The 26,025-nt window shown below is 40.2% G+C and overlaps 1 protein-coding gene across 1 annotated transcript in view; it reads right to left on the bottom strand.

The window, feature by feature from the left end:
• Positions 1–378: 378 nt before the first annotated feature.
• Positions 379–26,025, bottom strand: part of RFX6 (regulatory factor X6) — a 46,834-nt gene continuing 21,187 nt past the window's right edge. Inside the window, exons 8-19 of the mRNA XM_050949996.1 lie at positions 22,126–22,203; positions 21,921–22,034; positions 19,461–19,510; positions 18,026–18,185; positions 16,994–17,138; positions 15,368–15,462; positions 11,930–12,047; positions 10,596–10,718; positions 8,525–8,734; positions 5,773–6,285; positions 4,071–4,289; positions 379–1,405 (exon numbers count right to left, since the gene is read on the bottom strand). Of these exons, the coding sequence (XP_050805953.1) occupies positions 1,230–1,405; positions 4,071–4,289; positions 5,773–6,285; positions 8,525–8,734; positions 10,596–10,718; positions 11,930–12,047; positions 15,368–15,462; positions 16,994–17,138; positions 18,026–18,185; positions 19,461–19,510; positions 21,921–22,034; positions 22,126–22,203 (2,001 nt within the window). The 3' untranslated portion in view covers positions 379–1,229. The remainder of the gene's footprint in view (positions 1,406–4,070; positions 4,290–5,772; positions 6,286–8,524; positions 8,735–10,595; positions 10,719–11,929; positions 12,048–15,367; positions 15,463–16,993; positions 17,139–18,025; positions 18,186–19,460; positions 19,511–21,920; positions 22,035–22,125; positions 22,204–26,025) is intronic.

Genomic DNA, 26,025 nt, shown 5'->3' on the forward strand with positions numbered 1-26,025 from the left:
ACTAAATCCAGCTCTGCTGCCTGCCCCCTCCACAAACACTCCTACAGAATTGTGACCCTTTTAAAGGGAGAGTTATTAAAGCATAACTGGAGTTTTGCAATGTTTTGATCATCTCCACTACATTCATGCTGGGTACACAGAGCCCTAGCCAAATGCCCACTGAAGACAATGACAGTAATTCCATTAACTTCAATCAGCACTGGATTGAACCCATACAGCACAAAAATTTTCAGAATTCCAGGAGATTTTGTGGCACAGTTTCCATTTAATTTCAGTTATCTGGCAACAATATCAGGCAATAGTATGAAATATTTAGAGGATAATGTTTGCAGTCCCTAAAGGTGGGATTTAAATAAGAAAGGTGTTGAAAGTTTTATTATTACACCTCTACCCTGATATAACGTTGTCCTTGGGCACCAAAAAATCTTAACGCATTATAGGTGAAGCTGCGTTATATCGAACTTGCTTTGATCTGCCGGAGCGCACAGCGCCCCCCCCTGCAGAGCACTGCTTCACTACATTATATCCGAATTCGTGTTATAATGGGTCATGTTATACTGGGGTAGAGGTGTATTATTTTAAAAGAAAAAATTGCCCTATAACATGGCTAATTCTTGTGGACTCTAACTTTAACATAAGTAGGAGCATAAGGCTCTAAGCATTTGAAATTGACATTTTAATGCACAACAGTAGAAAACTTAAGAATTTTTGATTTAGATTGATTTGAAGCAGTAAAAAATTGACCTTGTAAACATTTCCATAGGAGGTAGAAAAAATACATTTGACTATTTGTCAAACAAGAGAAAGTAAACAGTGACTCTGCAATCCTAATAAATAACAAGCAGCACAGGCATTAAATAAACAATTTTTATACAAAAAAGGTTTACATGAAAGACTGAAGCGGTGTATTTAATAAATTAAAAATTGGAATAATTGTTTCTTCACAGCTGAGACGTGTTTGCAAGAATCATTGGTTCCTTCTGCTCACTTTGAAGTTATGACTTCAGAACCGCATTGATGATGACAATTTCTGAGCAATTCATGTGCAGGACACAATCTGAATACAGCTTGTTTTCTGTTTGGGTGTTAATATCTTCAGGATATGTTCTTTAAGACCAATTTTTAATACTTTTTCATCCCAGTCATTGATGGGATTTGACGACTAACAAAACCATCAGAGGCTAGAACTGGAAAAATGTAAAAAAAAAAAAAAAAATGCCACTCCTAATTCAAGTGCCTCCAGCAGCAGCTCCCATGAAGACAGTGTTGATTGGTGGTAAAGATGACACCATCTCTCTATTGGGCTGTCTGTGGGAGTCTAGCGTTTCCTGAGAAGGATACTGGTTAGAAGTTCCGTACATGCACTGGGAGGAGGATGTAGATATTGCAGTTTGCATATTTGAAGCTATGAAAAGAAAGGAAAGTGTCACTGCACATTTTCTGTTTGATTCTCTCTATCTTATTATACAGTTTACTTTAATTAGATAAAAGCCTAAAGTATTCAGACATGCCACCTCCCTAAACATGGGTAATGGGGGAAGGAAGGGAGGCTGAAATCTGAACCCACTCTGGATTCAGATATGAATTTCCCAAATGGCTCCCCTCTTTCTAAAGGGACAACCTAAAATCCCAGATCTGAAGGAACATCCCTGAATTTTTAGGATGTTACAAATCCAGCTGAACTTCACAGCAGGAGCCCATCTCTAACACAAGGCATGTAAAATGAAGCATGTTTGCTATTCTTCTTCCTCCCCCATCTAGCATCAGTCATTCCAGTATTGACTCTTAAAGCCTTGTCTACGCTTACAGCACTGCACCAGTGCAGCTACGCCGCTGTAACGCTTAGTGAAGATGCTACCTGCACCAATGGGAAAAGTTCTCCCATCAGCTAAGTTGCTAAGTTGACTGGAGAAGTCTTCCTGTCGACATAGCATGTCTACACCAGGAGTCTGGTTAGTACAACTGCATCATGGAAAAGCCACACCCCGTGAAACGTAGTTATACCAACATAAGATGACAGTGTTGACCAAACCTCAGACTTCATCACTGCCTCTAGATGTAAAAAAATCAAACCTTCCAGCTGGCAAATATCACAGGACACAAAAGGCTCTTGATGAGGACAATCCCTGGAGTGTTTTTTCCATGCTGAAGTTTCTCTTAAAGAAGCCAGCCAGCAGTGGAAGTCTCCAGAAGAACCATAGTTCAACTCTGTTTTGGGATTTCTTTGTGACTGGCACAGGTAATACAGCTCTTTAAGAAGTTATTGCAAGGAAAAGAACAAGGGCACAGTTAAGTGGCAGGATGAGTGGGCAGCTGCCCATTCCTAGATTTGGGGAATCATTTTTAGTCTGACTGTCTTGGCCAAATTGTTGCTCACGCTTATTAACATGATTGTTCTCACAATCAGGAGACTGTATGTGTCAATAGCAAATTAAGTGTTTTCAGATTTGCCGACAGGGATATCTGACTGGCATGTGCATCCACAGAATTAGTGCACAGTTCCACAAAATTTTTTGCATATTTCAAAATCATGGCCCTTTTAGTCAAAACTAGTTTAACTAGCAGACAGACGCAGCTCTCCCAGAGAAAGTGGGCAAGAAGGAGCCAGAACGAGAGATGGGGCGGTCATAGTCATATTCAACCACGTGTGGAGGACAGCCATGAGCATTTCAATATTGTTAAGTCTTGAATATTGCTAACCATTAAAAAAGGGAATATCACCAATAAAAATTATCAAGACTGAGGCTGCAATGGTTTTGGAAACTTCAAGAAAAGGCATGCTCTAGTATAGAGTGCAAGTGACATGTGATTAGGGCTAAACAGAAAACAAATTTCCTGAGAGCATCTTTGAGATTTAGAAAAAAATTCCCATCCTAATCGTGACAAAAAATCAAAATCTCCTCAGAAATTTTCAAGAACTGTCAGAAATATTTTTCAGTTTGAGTAAATGGAAAGATTTCATCATGATAACATCAAAATATTTTGCCTGAATGTCAGTCTTCCCCCACCCACATTTTAAACCTTTTTAAAGTGTAAATCACTAACATTTCTAAATGAAAAGTTATTTTGACTCAGAAATCTGAAACTTTTTGTTTTGAATGTCAAAATTGGATATTTTGGCAATTTAGAAACTTTTCCCCAAAAATGTTTGTGTTATTGTCATGTGAATTCATAAATTCATAGATTCCAAGGCCAGAAGGGACTACTATGGTCATTAAGTCTGACTTCCTGTACAATACAGGCCACAGAACTTCCATAAAATAATTCCTAATGAACATTTTTTAGAAAAACCTCCAATCTTGATTTAAACATTGTCAGTGAGAATCCATCACAACCCTGGATAAATTGTTCCAGTGGTTAATAACTCTCATCGCCAAAAAATTACACTTTATTTCCAGTCTGAATTTGTCTAGATTCAACTTCCAGCCATTGGATTGTGTTATACCTTTCTCTGCTAGATTGAGGAGTCCATTATTCAGTATTTATTCCCCTTGCAGATACTTACAGACTGTAATCAAGCCACTCCTCAACCTTCTCCTTTTGAGTTGGGAGATTCACTGAAGCTTGAACAGTTTCAGTTTCACCCAATTGGCATTTTTGAACCAAAAAAACTTCCAGTTCTACACATGATTTGTCTAAAATAGAAGACATCATTCTTGCATCTGTTGCAGTTTATTGCACAAGATATGCAGAAAAGTGAGGAAAGGAAATCAAATAGCTGGGGTCTAGAAGCAAATACATATTATGTATATAGAGTCTAATTATGCTGTGATTTACATCCTCGTTGCAGTTCTTCTGACCCCATTAATAATATTGAATCAAAAATGAGGCCTTGTATAATGCAGCTGACTTCCATGAAGTTAAAGGGGGATGAACTAGTCCTTTATTCTTAATATTTACCTTTCCAAACACCTTGGGATCACACAGTTCTCACTCTGGAAAAACTCACTGACGTCAGTGGATGTTTTGCCTTAAGTGAGGACTACAGGATTTGGCAAAGGTGTACAGATTACACTGTATTAAGGTGTTACCGGGTTCATAGTGCTTGCTTGATCATCAGAGGTACTTACTTATGGGGGTCCGACAGACTATTGAAGATGATGAATCTGTATAGTATGAGCCTGCCTGTTTTCTTCCGTTGTCATCTAAGATGTTGAGTGGGTCATGAATGTCATTGTATGGCGGCAGTGATCGAATGCTGCTTACACTACTGATTACAGAAACATGCTGATCCACCATTGAGCCAAGTCTGTGGGATTCTGGGTAGTTTATGTTGTTTCCATAGTATCCTATTGACAGGAAAAAACAAAAAGTAAAATAAAATAACTGCATAAAAAAGAAAGGTTGCTCTAGTGGCTTAACTGCATGATTGGGAGTCAGAAGATCTGGATTCTACAGCCATCTCTGTTAGTGCCTATCAGCACGACCCTAGGCAATCCATTACCCCTCTGTGCCTCCATTTCCCTGTCTGTCAAATGGAAGTAATAGTACTTCCCAGGAGTGCTGTGAGATTTCAATTAATTAATGCTAGTAAAGTGCTTTGAGAACTACTGACAGATCATGCTCTTGAAGTGCAAAAATGGAGATGGGTCAAAACCAAACGCTTGCAACTGAACCAATTGAATTTTAGGCGGTCTAGGATTAGCATCTCCAAGTTGAAATACATTGTTCCAGGTCAGCTCCAATCCAGAAGGGGCCAATTTTCTGGTTCCGGTCAGGCTGTAGAGAAAAGCTAACTAGAACAGCCACTCTTACAAGGATTTGGTACTGTGGAATGCAAACCAAACCACTAACTTTTATATGGCCTTGAATTCAAACTTCAAACCCTAGCTCAAATATCTGGATCTAGTTCCAAAAACCGCATCTTCATTTTCTATTTATCCTTGTTTTGTTCTCATGAATATGTATATGAAAAGCTAAACAAGGATTATTTATAGAACTAATATAAATTAGCTACAAGTGACTGGTTGTAGTCATTATGCCATAATAAATCCATTATGTAAAATCCACTTCTTTTAAGTTTTCCCTAACTAGCTACAGTAACTTAGTGAATTCCTTGGCACACAGCTTATTAAACATTAAGGCATTATCAATGTGCAATGAAGAGAGAAGAGATTCTAAGAACTTGCCCAAGGTTTTGGCACAGAGTGAATCTTTCACTGTAAAGTCAGAGTCAATCCTATCTCATCTACAATTAAGTAGTCACAGGAGCAACTACTCAGCTTCATATCCCTAATTCAGTTATGCCCCTTTGAAAATTTGACCCATAATAGTAAATAGATTTTGAAATGTATGGTCAAGAAAAAATACAAGGAAAGAAAATTCTAATTATAATGGTATTGCATATGTGCTGTGCCTTTCATCCTGAAGGACCCCAAATCACTTCATAAACTGATCTACAAGTCACAGTCCCAACAGGAATCATTTCACTGACCACATCTCTGGGGTGGGACATGGCCACTGTTTTAAGTTCACAGCAATCCACACTAGGACCAAAATTCTGAATTGCAACTGCTTTAAGCCACTTCTGTTTTGCTATCTGTGCCACCCAGGTATCCCCCTGGGCAGTAGGAATCGGGAAATCAATCCTCAAGTAAGTAGTTACACTGGCTTTATAGCTGCTTTGTCTCATCAAAGCAGTGGCAACCAGTCAGGGTGCACAGGAGGATAGAAGTTATGAACAGGAACTGAAGAACACCTTATGAGCAAGTATTGCTTCTGGATATAAATAGATAGTCCAAGAGAAAGGAAGATGCTTATAAAGATTAATACCATTGGAAGCATTAGGGGGATATGTTGCTCCTGGACAGGCAGCAGACACTGAATTGCTCAGGAAATTGAAGCTCCCAGTGTTCAAAAACTGCATATTGTGTGTGTCCTGTGTAGTCGAGGAGGGACCGTAGTTGGAGGGAGACCTGGGATTGTATGGAGACACAGCACAACTGCTACTGAAGTAGTCTCTGGAGAATTGCTGCTCACTCAAGGCTGCAAATCGACTGTGCTCTGCCCTGTGGTGATAAACTCCTGAAGGGGTAGGGGTCTGGGGCTTGAACATGGCCTGGTAGTTGGAATTGCTTCCATAATAGCTCTGATTGGTTTGTGACAACGTCTGGTAAAGGGGCTCTGAATAGGAAGAGCAGTGTGAATGTGTGGATAACACTGGGCCTACACTTGGCGGTCTCCCAGCCATTGGACCCTGGTTGATAACACTTCCTCGATTGGCCATGGCTGGGGAAATTGGTGGAGTCATCAGATGACCAGAGCTTTGAGAGAGCTCCAGCTGACCTGAAATAAACAAACATGAGTGTTAGGTAGCGTTCATGCTGTGATATTCTCAGATGCTGACTAGAGTGGGCTTTTCTAAAACTGTATATATAACACAGTGGTGAGTGTGTGTTATGGGTTCCTCACTATGCTGCTCTGCAGAGGATCTGGAGGCCCTCAGTTCAGTCCCTGGTGTGTTGGCCAACATGGCAGCTATCACATTAAATGGTGAGGGGGGCACCTCTGGTATTCAAACTGCTGTGGATCTCAAATGTTTGAGACAATGATGCTTCTACCCACTGCTCAAAGGAAGCTCCTCCTGAGCATCTGAGGTCCACAGTGGTGCCTCCACTTAATGTGACAGCCACCCTCTACTGGCTAATATACCAGGACTGAACTGGGGAACTCTAGAGCTAAAAGCATGAGCTGCTCCAGCCCCAGCTCCAGAGCAAATGCACTGCAGCTAGTGACTGTAACAACTCATATCCTCTGTGAATTGGCTTCGAGGGGGACCCATAACACAACCACCAGTTGATTACAAAAAGTTTACACAATATTCTCCCCCCTTTAGTAACTATAGACTCAAAGAGCAATGGTATCAGTAAAAAGAAGAGCCTGATGCATAGAACCACAGAAATGTAGGGCTGGAAGAGACCTTGAGAGGTCATCTGACCCAGCACCCAGAGCTGAGGCAGGACCAGTGTACAAGACAATCCCTCACAGGCATTTGTCTCACCTATTTTTAAAAACCTCCAGTAAAAACCTCCATACCCTCCCTTGGAAGCTTATTTCAATGTTTTCCTATCCTTATAGTTAGAAAGTTTTTCCTAATATCTAACCTAAATCTCTCGTGCTGCAGATCAAGCCCATTATTTTTTCTCCTACCTTCAGCGGACATGGAGAACAATTGATCACCGTCCTCTTTATAACAGCCCTTCACAGTTTTGAAGACGGTTCTCAGGTCACTCCTCAGTCTACTTTTTTTTTAAGACTAAAACACGCCCGACTTTTTTAACCTTTCCTCAAAATTCAGGTTTTCTAAACCCTTAATCATTTTGTAGCTTTCTTCTGGATTCTCACCAACTTGTCCACATTTTTCTTAAAGTGTGGTGCTCAGAACTAGACACATTACTCCAGCTGAGGCCTCACCAGTACTGCATAGAGCAGAACAATTACATCCTGTGTCTTATATAATGCCACTCCTGTCACCCCAGAATGATATTAGACTTTTTTTTGCAATGGAATTACATTGTTGACTCATATTCAATTTGTGATCCATTATAATCCTAGATAATTTAAAGTTATTTGAGTTATTCCCCATTTTGTAGTTGTGTGATTGATTTTTTTCTTCCTCTGTGAAGTACTTTGCACTTGTCTTTATTGAATTTCATGTTGTTGAAGTCAGACCAATTCTCCAATTTGTCAAGGTCATTTTGAATTGTAATCTTGTCTTCCAAAATGCTAGCAACCCCTCCTAGCTAGGTGTAATTCACTAATTTTATAAGCATACTATCTACTTCACTAGCCAAGTCAATAGTACTGGATCCAGGAAAGACCCTTGCAGGAATCCACTTCATAAGTCCTCTGATAACTGCTCTTTGAGCAAAGGTGCCAACTCTGTGGGTGCTCTGGGGCTCAAGCACACACACACACAAATAGGGGGTGCTCAGCACCCACCAGCCATAGTCGCTCTGCTGCCCCAGGGCTGGCCGTCAATCAGCTGTTCGTCAGGTGCCAGGGCTGGGTGCCAATCAGCTGTTCGGTGGGCCCCAGGGCTGGCTGTCAATGGGGGAGTGGCTGGTTGGAGGTGTTTGGGGGAGAGGATGGAGATGAGCGAATGGCGGGCAGGGCGACGTCAGGGGAGGTGGCAGAGCGGAGGAAGGAGGAGGTGGAGTGAGAATGGGGCCTCAGGGGAAGAGGCCTAGCAGGGGCGGGGCCTTGGGGCAGAGTGGGGGTGGAGCACCCAGCGGGAAAAACAAAAGCCAGCACCTGTGTCTTTGAGTCTTTCAACCACTTTATAGTAAATTCATATAGACCACATGTGCTTATGAGAATGTCATATGGGAATGTGTCAAAAGCCTTACTAAAATCAAGATATATAATGGCTACAGATTTCCTCTTCTTAATAATCCTGTCAAAGCCAATAACCCTATAGAAGAAGGAAATTAGGTTGGTTTGCAATGATTTGTTCTTGACAAATCCATGTTGGCTATTCCTTATTACTCTATTATTTTCTATATGCTTAAAAACTGATTAATACCTGTTAGCTGCATATTTTCACTGTCCCCAGTGGAGAAGGGATTCAAACCAGAATATAAACTGCTGTGCTGGTTGGCTGACAATGACACATATGTTTGCTCTGCAAGGCACTCATTTTTGACTGAAGTGTCACTAGGAAGAGTAGCAGCTTTGTTGCGGTTTGCTAGGAAGCAAGAGCTTGGTGATGCGGTAAAGGCAGCTTTACTTGCATCTGGAAAAGTATAAGAAAATTCTTGATTGTTGTTGTTGTATACATATAGAGCACATAAACTCACTGTCCATGTACATCAGCATGTGAACCGGCTGATGAGAACACAAGGGGCTTATTAGTGATTCATTAACATTGTTTGGTCACTTATTTTAAAACAAAAATCCTACAAAGTCTTCAAATTTTACATGGTCAATATATGCAACTTTATTAGTGTCACCCTAGTTTTCCCCTTCCCTGCTCAAATGCCTTTCATTGTGTTCTATGTCCATAGACCTACATCATAACAGAAGAACTGCTCTTAAATGAAGCAATACCAGTAATTATTTGGGTCAAATTCACCCCTCTGGAAATGTCATTGAAGTATGTGGAAACACTCCAGCCATGAAGTCAATTGAGTTACACCAGGAATGAATTAGGCTCATAACATTTAATCCTTAATCATATGGAAAGGTGGAGAAGGAGAGTTCAAAAGCCCATAAAGCTCATACATTTTATAGATTTGCCTGGCAAAAAGTACTTGTTCTCTTCAGTACTTCTCAAGTTCATTGCACACCATGGGAAAAGCCTGGCGCCAGTGAAGTTAATGGGAGTTTTGCTATTCTCTTCAATTAAGCCAGGATTTCACTTCAGGTCCTCAAGTTTCACCCAAGTGCCCAAGTTGAATGCAAATTTTGCATAGCACAGAACTCTGTAAAGCTGAATAAGAATAATTTTAAAAGGCCAGTTTCCCCCCTCAGATTAAATCAATGGGAACTGCTTGTATCAAAGAGCAGAATTTGACCATCAAGAAACAAAAAGCTGAAGACTGATTTCATTTAGACTGGTGTAAAACCAAAGCTACTCCATTGAACCCAGGACTTAGGATTTATATGGTGTAAATGAGACCTGAATTTGGTCCAAATGCAATTTCTTGAGCTTTACTCAGCTTTATTCACCTCACAGCAAAGTGCCTGGAGTATGACAAAAGTGTCAATGTTGATGTAGAATGATAGCTGTGAATGTTTAAAATGCTCTTTTAAAATTCCCTTTGGGCCTTTGCTCATGTTAATACTTCACCAGGGGTACATTTACACTGGAATAAAAGACCTGCAACATGGTCGCAGCCAGACTGAGTCAGCTGACTCGGGCTTGTGGGGCTCAGGCTGTGGAGCTAAAAATTGCTGAGTAGACATTTTAGGCTTGGGCTGGAGCTGGATTCTGGGACCCTCCCCCCCTTGCGGGGTCCTAGAGCTTGAGCTCAAGTCTAAGCCCAAATGTCTACATAGCAATTTTCCAGCGCCACAGCTGGAGCCCTGCAAGCCCGAGTTAGCTGACCCAGGCCAGCTATCAGGGGCGACTCTAGACATTTTGCTGCCCCGAGCAGGGCGGCATGCCACGGGGGGTGCTCTGCCGCTCACCGGGAGGGCTGCAGGCGGCTCCGGTTGACCTCCTGCAGGCATGCCTGCGGAGGGTCCGTTGGTCCTGAGGGACCTTCCGCAGTTACACCTGCGGGAGGTCCACTGAAGCCACGGGACCAGCGGACCCTCCGCAGGCATGCTGCCAAAGGCACCCTGCCTTCCGCCCTCGTGGCGACCGGCAGAGCGCCCTCCATGGCATGCCGCCCCAAGCATGTGCTTGGCACGCTGGGGCCTGGAGCTGCCCCTGCCAGCTATGGGTGTTTATAGCTGTGTACATGTACCCTAAGGGTAAAATAAGGCTCCAGTCCTCTAAAGACCTTACCTTTAAGCTTATGGGGAGTCCAGCTGCAGTCAGCGAGACAACTTGTGTACTTAAAAGCTAAGTATGTGCATAAGTATTTTCATGAGTAGGACTTAAATAAATAAATAAGAACAAAAGGAATGAAGCGTAACCATCAAGTTACCTAAATTCTTCATATACTTGTCCAACAGATTCTGGAGTTCTTGTTCTTTGTCATTGTTGAACTGAGTCTCCATGGCTAGCAGGATGTACTCATCTAGTAGCATACGGATCAAATGAAAAGAACCTTGGGAGGGGGGGAGAGAAGAGAGAGTGTAGCAAAATTATCTTTGCGACCATCTCTCAACACTTTACAAGAAGCAAGTGAAACAAACAAATAATTGTTGGACTTTAAATGACCTGCCAAGACCAACAAGAAATAGTGCCTAACTTCTCGCTCTAATCTCTGTTTGCACTGGCCCACCTAGCTCAATATGTTTACTGTCCTGTAGGCTATTTGGCCACTAATTACATCAAAGAAAAATACTGATGAAAGTGAGACATGCTTTATACATGAAGAGGGCACACACTGGAGGTAGATAAGGCTGCACTCCGCTAGAATGAGCCTGACTCTGCTCTATTTCTGTTTGTCTTGTACTAAATAACCAGACAATGGTCGACAGAGTCTTGGAGCTGATTTCAAGGAAACACCACATTTAAAACAGATCTCCCACTACAATCTTTTCAAATATCCTTTGAATGAAAGATAAAAATTTAACATCCAATACAGAGATCAGTTGAGAAATGATGTGCTAACTGTAATGTGATTTTTCACTTCATGCTGAAAAAATTTGGAAATATCCGTTTTGAAGGACGTTAAAATGTTAAAAGCTTCAAAATATATGAAGTGTGAACTTGAGACCTTAAAGCAAATAGGAGCAGGACGTTGTGTTTGATGTCTATTATCCCAGAGCTAAGCCATAAATATATTTTGCTAAATTCCTTGTAAATGGCTTGATGTGAAAAACAATTATTTTTGCCAAACTGATTCACATGCATTATTCTCATTTAAAATCACTTATCTGGACCTCTTATCTTGGGGAATATGATTGTGTATTTTATTGCCAAGTTAAATAATCATAATATTACCTTGTTCTTACATAGCACATTTAATCATTATTATTAGTGATATTATTATTGTTATTTAGATCTCAGTACTTTACAAAGGAGGTCAGTATCATTATCTCCAGTTTACATATTGGGAAATTAATTCCTAGCACTAGCTCAAAAATGACAAAGAAATATCAAACCTTTAAAAATTGATATTAATCCTAGGGTACCAACTAATTACTGCTAAGAACGCTCTTTAAAAATGCAGTTGGCAATGTATGTAGTATAATCGTTTGGGCTCTGGTCAGAGAAACATTAGCCAGAAGACAATTCCACATGCTTGAGAAGTCTGGATAGCATGCCAAGCAAGTAGTTCATAAAGGAGGGGTTTAATAAAGCCCAAGGTACCAAAACTTGATGCGTTGTTTAGGGTGAGATTATGCATCACTCGGGCACCAAAAAAGCTCCACTTGAGAAGGAAATCTTGAGCTCTCTTCTTCAGTGACCTCCCATTTTGTTTGCTTGCCTAAAAGAGAAAGGAAGAAACAGGACTCTATATGTAAACTACGGTGACTCCTACTCACAGGGAATCTTATTCAGCTTCTGCATGAGGCCACACAACACAGCAGGGGGGACAGGAAAGTGGTGTGTGCTTGGCAGTTCCCAGGATATCTTGGCCAGTCTGGCAGGACAGTTTGGCTGCGTGAGACACGCTCTGCATTGTACATACTTAGTACTTCAGAAAGGAGTAGTGTGCGCCTTCTCTAGTGCAAGCGGGCTGGGGATCCGGCCATGCCTCCCCTGGGGCTGTGATATGCTGGATGGTATTTCTGCTGGGCTCCTGTCCTAGCACTCAAGATAGTAATACTGCTCTACACATGTATAGATAGAGAAGAAAAAACTCTTTGCACTGTATAATGCCACATACAAACAAAGAGGTGAAATTGGTCCCTGTACTTTAACTTCATATGTATAATATTCAGTGGGCCTTCTCTCTTGCCAAACAACAAAATGGTGTATCTAGTATCCTAACTCTGGGGCTTTTAATACTAGCGGCTCATTGTTGTCACTTCACCCTGACAGGGCTTTGCTCCATGTGCTACCATTATAACCTGTCACTTCTGCAAACAGAAAGAAGCGGTGTTGTGAATTTGACAGTGACTGCACTTTAACATGAACAGAAGGTAGAGGGCAATGGGAGGATTACATGTTCTGTAAATGATTAGCTCTGACTCAACTAATCTCAGCTCCTACAGGAGACTGTTGGTTGGGTTTGTTTTTTCCTAACCCTGGGAAAACAACCCTGGAAGCCATACCTGTTTGCCTTTGTATCATATTACATAATAGATGCTAAAGGGGGGATGATCGCCTATCTTTTCTGCCTTCCTTGTTTATCACTGATTGTCTAAAAGAAAATCCCGCACCACATTTTAGATTGTAACAGTCAAATTCTGCCTTCAGATAAGAGGGCTCAAACCTCACTTAAATCAGTGGGAGTTGTGCATTTGTGTATATAAGACAGTAAATATCATAATGCTACTCTATAAATCCATGGTACGCCCACACCTTGATTACTGGGTGTAGTTCTGGTCGCTCTGTCTCAAAAAATATATTACAATTGGAAAAGGTACAGAGAAGGGAAAGAAAAATGATTAGGGGAATGGAACAGCTTTCATATGAGGAGAGATTAAAAAGACTGGGCCTGCTCAGCTTGGAAAAGAGATGACTTGAGGGTATACGACAGTGATCTCTAAAATCATGAGTGGTGTGGAGAATGTGCATAAGGAAGTGTTATTTACCCCTTCACAAAACACAAGAATCTGGGGTCACTCAATGAAATTAACAGGCAGGAGGTTTAAAACAAACAAAAAGGAAGTACTTCTTCACACAATTCACAGTCAGCCTGTGGACATTGTTGCCAGGGTATGTTGTGAAGGTCAAAACTATAACTGAGTTCAAAAAAGAATTAGCTAAGTTCATGGAGATAGCGCTATCAATGGCTATTAGCTAAGATGGTCATGGCTGCAACCGCATGCTCTGGGTGTCCCTCAACTTCTGACTGCCAGAAGCTGGGAGTGGATGACAAGGGATGGATCACTGTTCTGTTAATTCCCTCAGAAGCATCTGGCATTGGTGACTGTCAGAAGACAGAATAGTGGGCTAGAGGCACCATTGGTCAGATTCAGTATGGCTGTTATATTATCTGAGGGTTGAATTCATCTCTAAGGGCTCTATTCAGCATTGTACTTAATAATAACAATGCCTATTTCTTATATAATGCTTTTTATCAGTAGCTCTCAAAGTAGGCCAATATCATTATCCCCATTTTACAGATGGGGAAACTGAGGCACAGAGAAGGGAAATGACTTGCCCAAGGTCAACCCACAGGTCAGTGGCGGAGTCAGGAATTGACCCCAGGTCTTCTGAGTCCAAGTCCAGTGCTCTAGCTACTAGATCACACTGCCTTCCTTTAACATACCCACTTACGTTAAGGAGCTCAGTATGATGACAGAAGATGTTAGCATTACAAACCATTATATTTTCAAACAAAAATAATAGAAAAAAGTTCCTCTCTCACTGAAAAGGCTTGATTTGGTGTTTGACTTGAGATCAGTGATCTCACTATCACCTGAAGCAATGAATTTTCCTCATCTCTCTGTTCTTCTAGATGCTTATGAGTCACAAACTAGGATGTCATTTATTATTTCAGATATAACCTGGAACTCTGAATGCAAGTCTTGACAGGCAAGGAAGACCCAAATTTAAACTATTTTGTTTTGAAAATATACGTGTGTTTGGTAACAGACAAGCATAACGATCTTAATTTAACTGTACACAAATCTTTACTCTTATTCAGGGCTGGCTCCAGGCACCAGCAAAGGAAGCAGGTGCTTGGGGCGGCCAATGGAAAGGGACAGCACATCCGGGTCTTTGGCAGCAATCAGCGGGGGGTCCCTCAGTCCCTCTCTTCCTCTTTGAGCTGCCGTGCTGAAGTGCCTCCAAAGAGGAAGAGAGGGGGCAAAGGACCCGTTGCCGAATTGCCGCCAAAAAATGAAGCAGCGCGATTGAGCTACCACTGAAGTGCTGCTGATCAACTGTATCTTTTTTTATTTCCTCGCTTCACTGCTTGGAGCAGCAAAAAAGCTGGTGCCAGCCCTGCTCTTATTATTTTAAATTTGCTTTGCAAAAGATTTTTAATTCACTATAAAAAATAATTCCCATGAAAATCTTGAGTAATACTAGTGCACTCAGCCTAAAATCACAATGAGGCACTTTCCATGCGGTCGTTCATTTCATACAATAAATTCATCTGCAGATTAGCCACTGCTGATTCCATCTATTACTTTATCTTACACCACACTTAATGTCACTCAAATATCATTTAAAAAGAAACAAAGATCTGCATCTCTGAGGACCAAATCTTGCTCACATTCATTTGAGCAGTCCCACTGGTGTCATATATACAAAGGTAAGGTGTGTATCTTTTGTTTATTTTTACATCATTATGGAAGTGCTGATTTCAATGTCATAGTCATATATAATTGAGGTTTTCATATATAAAACACTTGAGGCGGGATTTTCAGAAGCACTGGCTTAACTCTGACTTTATTGGAGCAGATCCTCAGCTGGAGTAAATTATCATAGCTCCATTGACTTCCATGGATTGATGACAATTTACACCAGCTGAGGATGTGTCTCACTGAAAAGTCATTGTCTTCAAGGAGAGCAGTTAGCCCAATGCTGAGTGCTTTTGAAAATCCGATCCTTGAAGTCAGTGGGACTTTGCTTACATGATTAAGGGGAGCAGGATCTGGCCCTGAATCAGACAGAGCAGTTGAAAGGTACCTTGATAACCCTTTGCTCAACCACAGTATCCAACCATTCAATAAATGATTCCACAGTGGCATTCTTCTTTAGCAGGTCCTTCAGTTCTTGGAACACTGTAATAGAGTCATCTACCATGTAAAAAGGAAAACACATCGTTGCTCGCTCCTCTGAATATGAGAGAAAGCCACTCACCAGTCATTGACAATGTTGTAGCATGGAAAGGAAAGGAAAGAATTAGAGCATTGAAAGAATGGAAAAATTCACCAAGGAAGCAAACATTCTCATTTGTTAGCTTTTTTGTTTTTGTTTGTTTGCTTGTTTTGTTTTAAAAAGCTCTTCCACATTGCAAATTATGGGAGACTTTAAGAAAATGGAGAGTTTTCTCATAAAATAAAATCACACACTGAGATACTGACATTTTTCATTAGTTTCAGGATCTGTTCTTGGAACCATGTCTAATTCTAAATTTAACAGGACAAAGAACAGCTTTATCATACTGTAATATGGGTGATCGAAACAATGGATGACTTTCACTGTGGTTTAGGTTTCTCTGACTTCTTAGGTTCTCGACAGCAAAACTAAGCTACTAGCCCTTCCAAGGTTCTCCTTTTCTAGAAAGTGTCTCTTTACCTGTCCAGTGAATTCCCAGCTAATCTCTCTTTCCACTCTGCTAGTAGAGCAAGAACAGAAAGGAAAATAGTAAATAAATAAAAAGAGAACAAAAGAGCAATTAAAGTGAAAATATGACTAGATTGTGAGGCATTTTTTAATAAAAGGAAGAAGAACATATACTTTGTTCAACCTTTCATGATCAAAGCAACAAAATGTAGAAGAACACAGATGCTGCTGCTCTCAATTCTGCCAGTTTTTGACCAACATGCTCCTTAAGTGATTAAAAAGTTTCTTTTGTCACCACATAGTATATTCAGGCACTGAGGAGAAGGTGGCTAAATCCCTTTATTCTGAGCCAGTAGCTATAAGAACAGGTAAAAATAAATAGAAAAACGATTGTGTGAAAAAATTCAATTTTTTTTTGCTGTTTCCATTATCTAGTTTTTGTGACATTGTCTACGATATATTTACTGACATTCTTTATTTTAGAAAAAAGGCCATTTTCAACAACAACAATGTAATCTAGCTCTAGTAGTTATTAAATACAGCTACAATTATTAAAGATGCTTTTAGATGTGTTTCTTTAGAACCCTTATGCCCTATCTTCACTATCAAATGAGCTGTTAAAGAGACATTTTTCAGAAACTAATCAGCTGTGTTGACTTGTGCAGATGGTGGCTAACTTTTAAAAAGAGTTCTGACAATTATCAGATAATATAGATATCGTTTTCTGAACCACCATTTAAAAAATGTCCAGTTGGGATGCCAATAGCTGACAAAACTGTGTTAAATCATTTTCAAGATTGATATTTGCTTGCAGAATTTGGTAAAAGCTTCTCCTTTTGTTGGACACATTGGGACCATTTAATGGCTTTTTTTTAAATTCTGGAGGTGAATCCTGAATTAGCATAGGAAACTCAAAACCTGTAAGTGCAAAGACATTTTCCTCAGTCCATCTTCACACTAACTATTTAAGCATAAAAATGCAAGATTTTTTTTTGTATTTTACAAAATATCTTACCACAGACTTACATTCAGTGTAGACTTCCCCATCAGATTCCATGCTTCCTGAGACTGTGAGAAGAGCTTGAGACCCAATGCTATTCAAATCTACCTTCTCAATATCAGCCACCATGGAATTCACCACATGCTGATCAAAGAGGGCTGGTCGGGCAATCTGCAAGAGACCATAGGGTTAAATACTAAAATCTGCACCGGTGGAAAGAACTGAATAATTTGTGGAAGAGGAAGGATCGTGAGCTCTTTCCTTCCTTTTTTTCAAGGCTGAGGAATGATGTGGCTTTTTCATGATTAGATACCACCGCAAGAATACAATTATTTCAACATTCACCAAATAGAACTGCCATAACTGAGTCAGAATTGATTCAAACTCCATATTAACTAACTCTTAGCCTTCCCCATTCTTAGTTACATATACATTATAATACTTTGTTCTACTGAAGTGTCTTCCATCAGAGACTCTCAGAGTACTTTTACAACTCCACTGTGATGTTTCTATTGTCTTCATTTTACATATGGGAAAACTGGGGCACAGAGAAATTATATGACATGTCCAAGGTTACACAGGAAGTCTGTAGCAGAGGCAGGAATAGAATCCTGTGTCTTAACCACAAGACGATGCTTCCTCTGATATAATACACCAGATAATAAGATGATGGTATTTCATAATTGTGAATGACTGCATGTTACTGGTACAGAGCTAGCACCACTTACATGGGTAAATCACAAGTTAATCCAAAAGGTGATGAACTCACTAACCATTGCACGGAGAAAGTCATCATGGGGAGAAAGATCATTTGATACTTTCCACTTTGGGCATAAACAAATACCCTTTTATTCCACTTCATAATGTGCTTGCCAAAGCATGGAAAGATTTGCAAAGAAAAATCATGTGGGGATTACAGTGTTGTCACCTGAAATGGTAGCAGACTCATGGGTCCAATGACTATAGCTAGTCAAAAAAATGGGAAGATTTTTCATTAACCTTTCACTCTACAGTGTTTTGTAGTGATTCAAATTCTCATTCTGGTCTCCAAAGCTTACCTGAGCTAGGTGTAAGAATGATGTCTGTCGTTTCAGAGAGGAAACAAATCTTCGTGCAATAGGCAGTTTCTTATCTGCCAGAGCTTCTGGTAGATTTTCCAGAGATGAAACAACCCACTGTTCCCAGTTTTTAGCAAAAGTTCTTATATCTGCCAATAAACTACAATAAAAACAATATATTAAAGAAAGGTCAACATTATGATAAAACATTGCATTGCATCAGTTTAAGGGGAACATCTTGAATAATGAAGGCCATCAGAGACAACAGCAGCACATAGACCTACACAGACAAATAATCTCCAACAATTTTTCCCCCGAGGGAGAAAAACAGAGAGGATCTACTTATAACAGATACTAGTCACATTCTTAAGGCATTGTTGGCAGGTACTTAGATATCATGGTGATGGGTGTGATGCAAGAACCATGATAGTATTCTGAAAATAGTGGAAATTTAGCTTTTGTCTCACATAACCAGCATTTTCTAGTCTCCTTTGTCTTCAAAGAGCCTTCACTCAACCTATCTGCCTCTCCAGCGACTGCCCCATCTACCTTCATTCCCTTCATTCCCCAAACTGGCTACTTTGTGCCACTCAGGTAGTATGAAGGAGCTGGAATCTGGCCTTAGCTGGCCAGCTGAGAGCTCCTCTTTCAACTAGATGGTCTAGCTAACTCTTGGGATATAGGCCATGGCAGGAGAATGGCAGAGACATACAAACTGTTGCCTTGAGTGCATTAACTCGAGCACAGCTAGCAGGAGTCTGTCTACCCACACTGGGAATCACACTTCCCAGATGCAGTGTAGACGTACCCAGAGGTATCATACTCAACTGGTATAAATTAGAGCAGGCCTGAGGCTGCCATAATTCTGTAGGTGGTAGAAATTGGCACCTAGAATAAGGGCCATAACTGGCTCCTTGACAGCTCTCTCCTCACCACTCTCCTAGGAGCTTGGTGCAAGAGAAGATCTGTCCCACAGTGGCAATAGTGATTACAGGCCTAACCCTGAAACCCTCAGTCATCTGAGTAGTCCCACTGATTTCACAGGGCCATCACATAAATAAGGGTTTGGAAGGCTAGGCCCTATAATTGGAAATTTTAAAATGGCATCATCATTCAGTCTACTTTGATTACAACTGTAATGTGAAAAACAGCAGCAGAAACAGAGAGCAACATACCAACAGAGTCAGATTTGAAAATATTTTTGAAAAAATACACACAGATCTACAACTATACAGTCCATCAGTTCAGGTTGTATTTTGTTCTGTACTGTACCATTTTAGAAAGGTCCTTAAAATTAATGTTTTAACTGAGTAAAAGTCTTCTAAGCTTAGAATTCTATTGTAACATTGACTGTTCACTCCATCCCTCTTTGGAGCATTTGATTGCCTAACAATTACCCAGACTATAGTATTATTAGTAACTGTCAAGTACCCACCTTTCTGGCATTTCTTGCATTGTTGCAGGGATGAGTACATCTGTGAGGACCTGGAACAAGGTAATAGAAAATTATTTTACACCTCCACTGTCAACACATTCATACAAAGAAAATTTAACTTCTGGGAAATTTAATTCCTATTGTAAGTTCCTGGAGGACACTTCCATTTACACCTCTTTGAATCTTTCCTCGTGACTCTTAAGAAAAAAAATCCAGGTAATGAGAAAAGAACTGGACATTAAAATAGGGGTCTCTTTCCTTTGCTAGTTTTGGATATTTTAATGTAAAAGTTGAAGCTCACGTCATTTTCATGTTTTCTTATCTGCTGCCTTTATTCTGATCAAGGGAGGCACACCCAGTTAGTTATAATAATGCATTTCATAGAGGTCTGCACCAGATATGTCTCAAAAATTCCCCCGTTTTTGTCACACCCGAGATTATTGTTATGGAACCAGCTGGTAGTGTTAAACTATGTTAACACTATGGACAGGAAGCATGGTTTGGGAGTTACAGGAGAGCTGGGTTCAATTTCCGGCTGTCACAGACTCTTTCCATGGCCTAGGGCAAGTCAGTTTGCCTCAGTGAAATGGGGTCACTGATACTTCCTTTTCCTGCTCTTTGCCTCTCTTGACTATTTAGATTCTTTGGGGCAGGGATTCTCTCTCACAATTTGTCTGTAGAGCACAGAGCCCTGCTTCTATCTTAGAAATACCTTAGGTACGTGTATGGTCCACATCACTGCAGTATCTAACATGGCTCTGTAGACACTGTAACTCAGGCTGGACCTCAGGTTCTGAAGTCGAGGGAGGGATGCTGGCTCAGAGACTTCCTGCATAGAAATACTCTAAATGACTTGCCTACAGTCACACAGGAAGTCTGTACTGGCGAAAGGACTTGAACTCAGGTCTTCCAAACCCTAGGCTAGTGCCTCTAAGCATTGGATCATCCTTCCTCTTGTATGGGTGGAGCGCAGAGGATTTTCAGGGTCTGGTGCAGGTCCCAGGACTCAACCTCAAGTAGGGGTTTGATGGGGGGCAGGATTCTAGTCCCTTGGTGGAACAATTGGGGTGAAACAGCACTGAATATCATCTTCTCTGATGGGTTTTAATTAACTGGCTCAACACAGGATTTCTTATATGTCAGATAATAAAACAAAATTTGTTTCTACTAATAATTTTAATGGTATAATAATAAAATAAAATGCTAGTTTATGTTGACAATTGTAATGCCAAGAACACCTTTAATTCTTGAAAGTGAGAACTAGGGGAAATGACATAGAAGGAATAGCAAATTTTTTAATGTGATGACATTTTGGGGAATTCCACTATTCCAGATTTTGAATTCTGTCCTTTTAGTACTTTTTTCCCTTTTAGCTCAATCTCAGTTTAATTTGTAACCAATACTTATGGAGATACTATGTTTTTAAGCAGAAAACCCACGATAAACTCAAGGCACAACGTGTTCTATATCTGGAACTGATGTTAAGTGGCACAGTCCAAGAGCAGTAATTCATATCTTCATATTAACCTCCTACACTTTTTATTGATTTCATCAATTGACATGAATCTAAAAGTTGCTGCTCGGTTTGCTGCTTGATACGCTTCTATGAAATGCTTTCCCTGCATCTTGTAGATTTTTTTCATATTTTTATCCAGTCAAGAAATGAAAATAAATTATAATAAAAGACGCAGTGCTAAGTAGGCCCAAACCTTTCCATTTGCCACAAACACTACTTTTGATGTTTTCTGATTTCCAGTAGCAACTGTGAAACCTATCAGGAAGATAATGATAATCCTTTGTACTTATGTGATGTCTCTTATCTGAGGATCTCAAAGAGCTTTACAGCTATTAATTAAGTAAAGGCCAGATTTTAAAAAGAGCTCAGCACCCAACAGCTCCCACACAGGTGTCTGAAAGAGGCTATTTCCATTTTACAGGTGCTAAAAAGTTGAATCAAAGAGAGATAAAATACCGAATGCTAAGGGCCTCCCTCAGGCCTGGTCTCCACAAAGTTTTTAGACTGATTTAACTATTTCGATAAGGGGAGTGATTTTTTTCCCCCAAAAAACAATGAAATAAATACCATTCCTAATATGGATATCAAAATACCGGTATAAAAGTTTTTATCCATGTCCTACTCAGACAATGAAGTTACTGTGTATTTCCTTGAGTAAACCTGAGTAAGAACCTCAGGATTTTGTCCTAAGGGACCTACTCAATATCACACTGCAAGTAGGTAGCAGAGAAGGGAATGAAGTCAGTACAAATTCTGCTCTGCAACCAGTTTTATGCTAATGATTATAGTGAAGTTGCTGCTGATGTACAGAGGTGTGATGGAGGGGAGTCAGGCCTCAGGAATCTTCTTGTTCTAACTTCTGCACTGTATTTTTACTCAAACACCTCCTGTTAAATAGCTGTAGATTGACCCAGATTATCCACACAACCAAATGCTTAACTCACCTTGTAGAGTATTGAGTCACAAACACAGAAGATGTCAATGATAACAGGATTTTCAAGCAGGGGAAGAAGATGGTCAGGCATTCCTTGCCAAAAATGTAGTAAGAAATGCTGAATCTGGGGAGAGGAAACAAAACACAGAGACAAAACATGTCTTTTCTGCTACCTATGCCTATATAACCAAGAATGTGTATTCAAACAGCCTCACCTCTTCAAAGTTCCCATTAATTGCATTGTCAAGGACACACTGACAGTGTGTTTTGTACATCATGATAAGGGTATCTACCTGTTTTGGAAGACAGAAAGATTAAATAGGATCTCTTACCACTCTCCTTTAGTGCTGTGACGAAGTAGGTTTCTGCTGTCTTTTGCTGGCACTGAAGTACAGTATATCAACCTTCTAGTATAAAAGGAATGAAAGTGCACGACCTTCAGAAAACTGTAGGTATAGCTCTAGAACTGATAACAATGAAAGAGGCTCCCATCTCTAATTCTGCATCAACACTTTTAAGGCCCAATCCTGTATCAGATGTGCAGAATATATTTTGAAAGTTTACATAGTCAGCTGCCAGTTTACCCAAGTTAGGGGTGAAGTAGACCCACATATTTGAAAGTAGGATTAATTCCCAAGAGTAGTACAAGTTAATCATTAGGCTACTATAGGCGTCTAGGAGTGTTTTGAAACATCATTGGGTGGACAAATGGGGAAAAAAGCTGTCAGTCACTGGGTCAAAGTTTAATCATCACCTTTCAAGAGCAAAGCTTTAAAGAGCAGAATTTTCCTTTCATCTCATGCAGCTGATTCATCTCTAGTGTATTGCTCCTTGATTTTAATGGGATTGCAGAGGTGTGACTGACAAAGGAATTTGTCCCAGTGTCTGAAAAATGGGTAATATTTGTAACTAGAGTTGTGCAAAACATTTCCAAAGAAGCCTGACCTTAAACAAAGCTTACCTGATCATCCAGATTCAGAGAAAGTTTGCTACGGTTTGTGAAACTTTCCAAAATATCAAGGCCCAGATTGAATTCAGGTTTGCATGGTTTCAGTTAATTGCAGTTAACTCATGTGATTAACTTAAAAAAATTAATCACAATTAAAAAAATCAATCGTGATTAATCACATTGTTACACAATACCAATTGAAATTTATTAAATATTTTGGATGTTTTTCTACATTTTCAAATATATAGATTTCAGTTACAACACAGAATACAAAGTGTACAGTGCTCACTTTGTATTATTTTCATTATAAATATTTGCACTGAAAAAATGATAAACAAAAGAAACAGTATTTTTCAATTCACCTCTTACTAGTACTGTAGTGCAATTTCTTTATCCTGAAAGTGTTACTTACAAATGTAGGTTTTTTTGTTACATAACTTTACTCAAAACCAAAACAATGTAAAACTTTAGAGCCTACAAGTCCACTCGGTCCTACTTCTTGTTCAGCCAATTGCTAAGAGAAACAAGTTTGTTTACATTTACAGGAGATAATGCTCCCCACTTCTTAATTACAATGTCACCTGAAAGTGAGAACAGGAGTTCGCATGGCACTGTTGTAGCTGGCATCACAAGATATTTATGTGCCAGAGGCATTAAAGATTCATATGACTCTTCATTCTTCGGCCGTCATTACAGAGGACATGCTTCCATGCTGATGAAGTTCATTAAAAAAATAATGCACTAATTAAATTTGTGACTGAACTCTTTGGGGGAGAATTGTATGTCAGTTTTACCTGCATTCTGCCATATATTTCATGTTATAGAAGTCTCGGATGATGACCCCAGTATAAGTTGTTTGATTTAAGAACACTTTAACAGCAGATCTGACAAAACTCAAAGAAAGTACCAATGCGAGATTTCTAAAGATAGCTACAGCACTCGACCCAAGGTTTAAGAATCTGAAGTACTTTCCAAAATCTGAGGGGGATGAGGTGTGGAGCATGCTTTCAGAAGTCTTAAAAGAGCAACATTTTGATGCGGAAACTACAGAACCCGAACCACCAAAAGAGAAAATCAACCTTCTGCTGGTGGCATCTGACTCAGATGGTGAAAATGAACATGCTTGGTCCGCACTGGTTTGGATTGTTATTAAGCGGAACTCATCATCAGCATGGAAACATGTCCTTTGGAATGGTGGTTGAAGCATTAAGGGACATATGAATCTTTAGCGCATCTGGCACATAAATATCTTGCAACGCCAGTTACAACACTGTCGTGCAAACTCCTGTTCTCACTTTCAGGTGACATTTGTAAACAAGAAGCATGCCACATTATCTCCTGCAAATGTAACAAAACTTGTTTGTCTGAGCGATTGGCTGAAGTAGGACCGGGTAGTCTTGTAGACTCCAAAGTTTTACATTGTTTTATTTTTGAATGCATTTATTTTTTGTACATAATTCTACATTTGTAAGTTCAACTTTCATGATAAAGAGATTGCACTACAGGACTTATATTAGGTGAATTGAAATATACTATTTCTTTTGCTTTTTACAGTGCGAATATTTGTAATAAAAAATAAATATAAAGTGAGCACTGTACACTTTGTATTATGTGTTATAATTGAAATTGATATATTTGAAAATGTAGAAAACATCCAAAAATATTTAAATAAATGGTATTCTATTATTGTTTAACAGTGAGATTAATCATGATTAATTTTTTTCTATCATGTGATTAATTGTGGTTAATTTTTTTAATCGCTTGACAGCCCTAGTTTCTGCACATTTTTGGTGTAGGGAAGAGAGGGGAATGTGCCAAGAGAAACAAAAATAAAAGATATGTACAGATCACTTTGTGAAATGAACCTGCTGACTTTCACACAGCTACAACTGGAGGATGAAAGGGAGAGTCAACAATGTATTCATGGAATTCTGTGTAGAAATTTATAATTTTGAAAATTTTTCATCAAAAAAAATCAAACGTTGAAAATTTCAACCCAGTTTAGTTGTAACATCTAATGCCAGCTTCTACACCTTCAGAATCTCCACTCACTTAAGTTTCTTAGCATTTTAACTATCTATCTGTGTAGGTTTTTATAGCAGCTCCCATCACCATGGTATCTGAGGAGCTTCTGGGCATTTCCTTCACTTAAAAAACCTAGAAAGGGTGATCCTATTCTATCATTTTCAGATACTATTTGAGCTCTGTTCTGGACCTGTAAACATTTTCATAGCTCTCCAGCTGTCTTGGATGCAATATTTGTTTCCTCCCTGTCTCCAAGAGTCAGACTATGATACAGCAGTCAGTAAGATTCTGTCAATACAGCCAAAACAGTGCCCATGGCTTCAGCACAGGTTTTGATGTGGTTATTACCTGGCTAGCTCCATCTGCAGAGGCTGAACTAGGCTGTATTACAGCTCATTTTAACCACAACTGAGAGCCTGTCTACAGAAGAAGTTTTCATTGGTTTAACTTAAATTGATTTAAACTCTTAATATCATGGGTGGTGGGTATCATAGGCTGTGAGAGGATGTGTCTACCCAAACAGACAGGCATAGCCCCGCCCACGCTCTGCCCCAGTCCCTCTCCTGCTGCTCTCTCTTTGCAAATCGGCTCTTCCCATGTGCAGTGGGGCTGGCGCTGGGGCCACGCATCCCATGTTCCCAGCACTCCGGGGCTGGAGCTGTACTGCCAGTTCTATGGGCGCTCCAGGGGCTGGGGATGCTCTGGGGCTGGGTGCACTAGCCTGGGGAGGGGGCCAGTGGTGGCAGTGGGGGCTCTGGGCTCCAGCAGGGGGAGGGGTGTGGAAGGGGCAGGGTTGGGGGCTAGCATCCCCAGGCCAACGGTTCACATGCTGCCCATGCTCAATACAACTTCCCAACTGTAGCAAATATATTTTTCTTTAGCCAAAAAAGCAGCTTGGAAGCTTCTGCTTTGTTGTTGCCCTGAAAGGAGTCAAAGTGGGGCAGCAACAGCAGGTCAGAGGGAGCAGGCCAGTTGAGTATGCCAGGCACCCCCTGCTGTCCTCAGACACTGCTGTTACAAGAGTGGTCTATATATGAGAGACATCTATCCATACGTACATAGTTAGCTAATGGATTATATGCTAGTAGGTGGCGCTCAGCAATATATAGCACAGGTCTTGGATTTTGCAGAGGACCAATGA

This window comes from Gopherus flavomarginatus, chromosome 4, assembly GCF_025201925.1.
Source record: "Gopherus flavomarginatus isolate rGopFla2 chromosome 4, rGopFla2.mat.asm, whole genome shotgun sequence".
NCBI lineage: Eukaryota > Metazoa > Chordata > Testudines > Testudinidae > Gopherus > Gopherus flavomarginatus.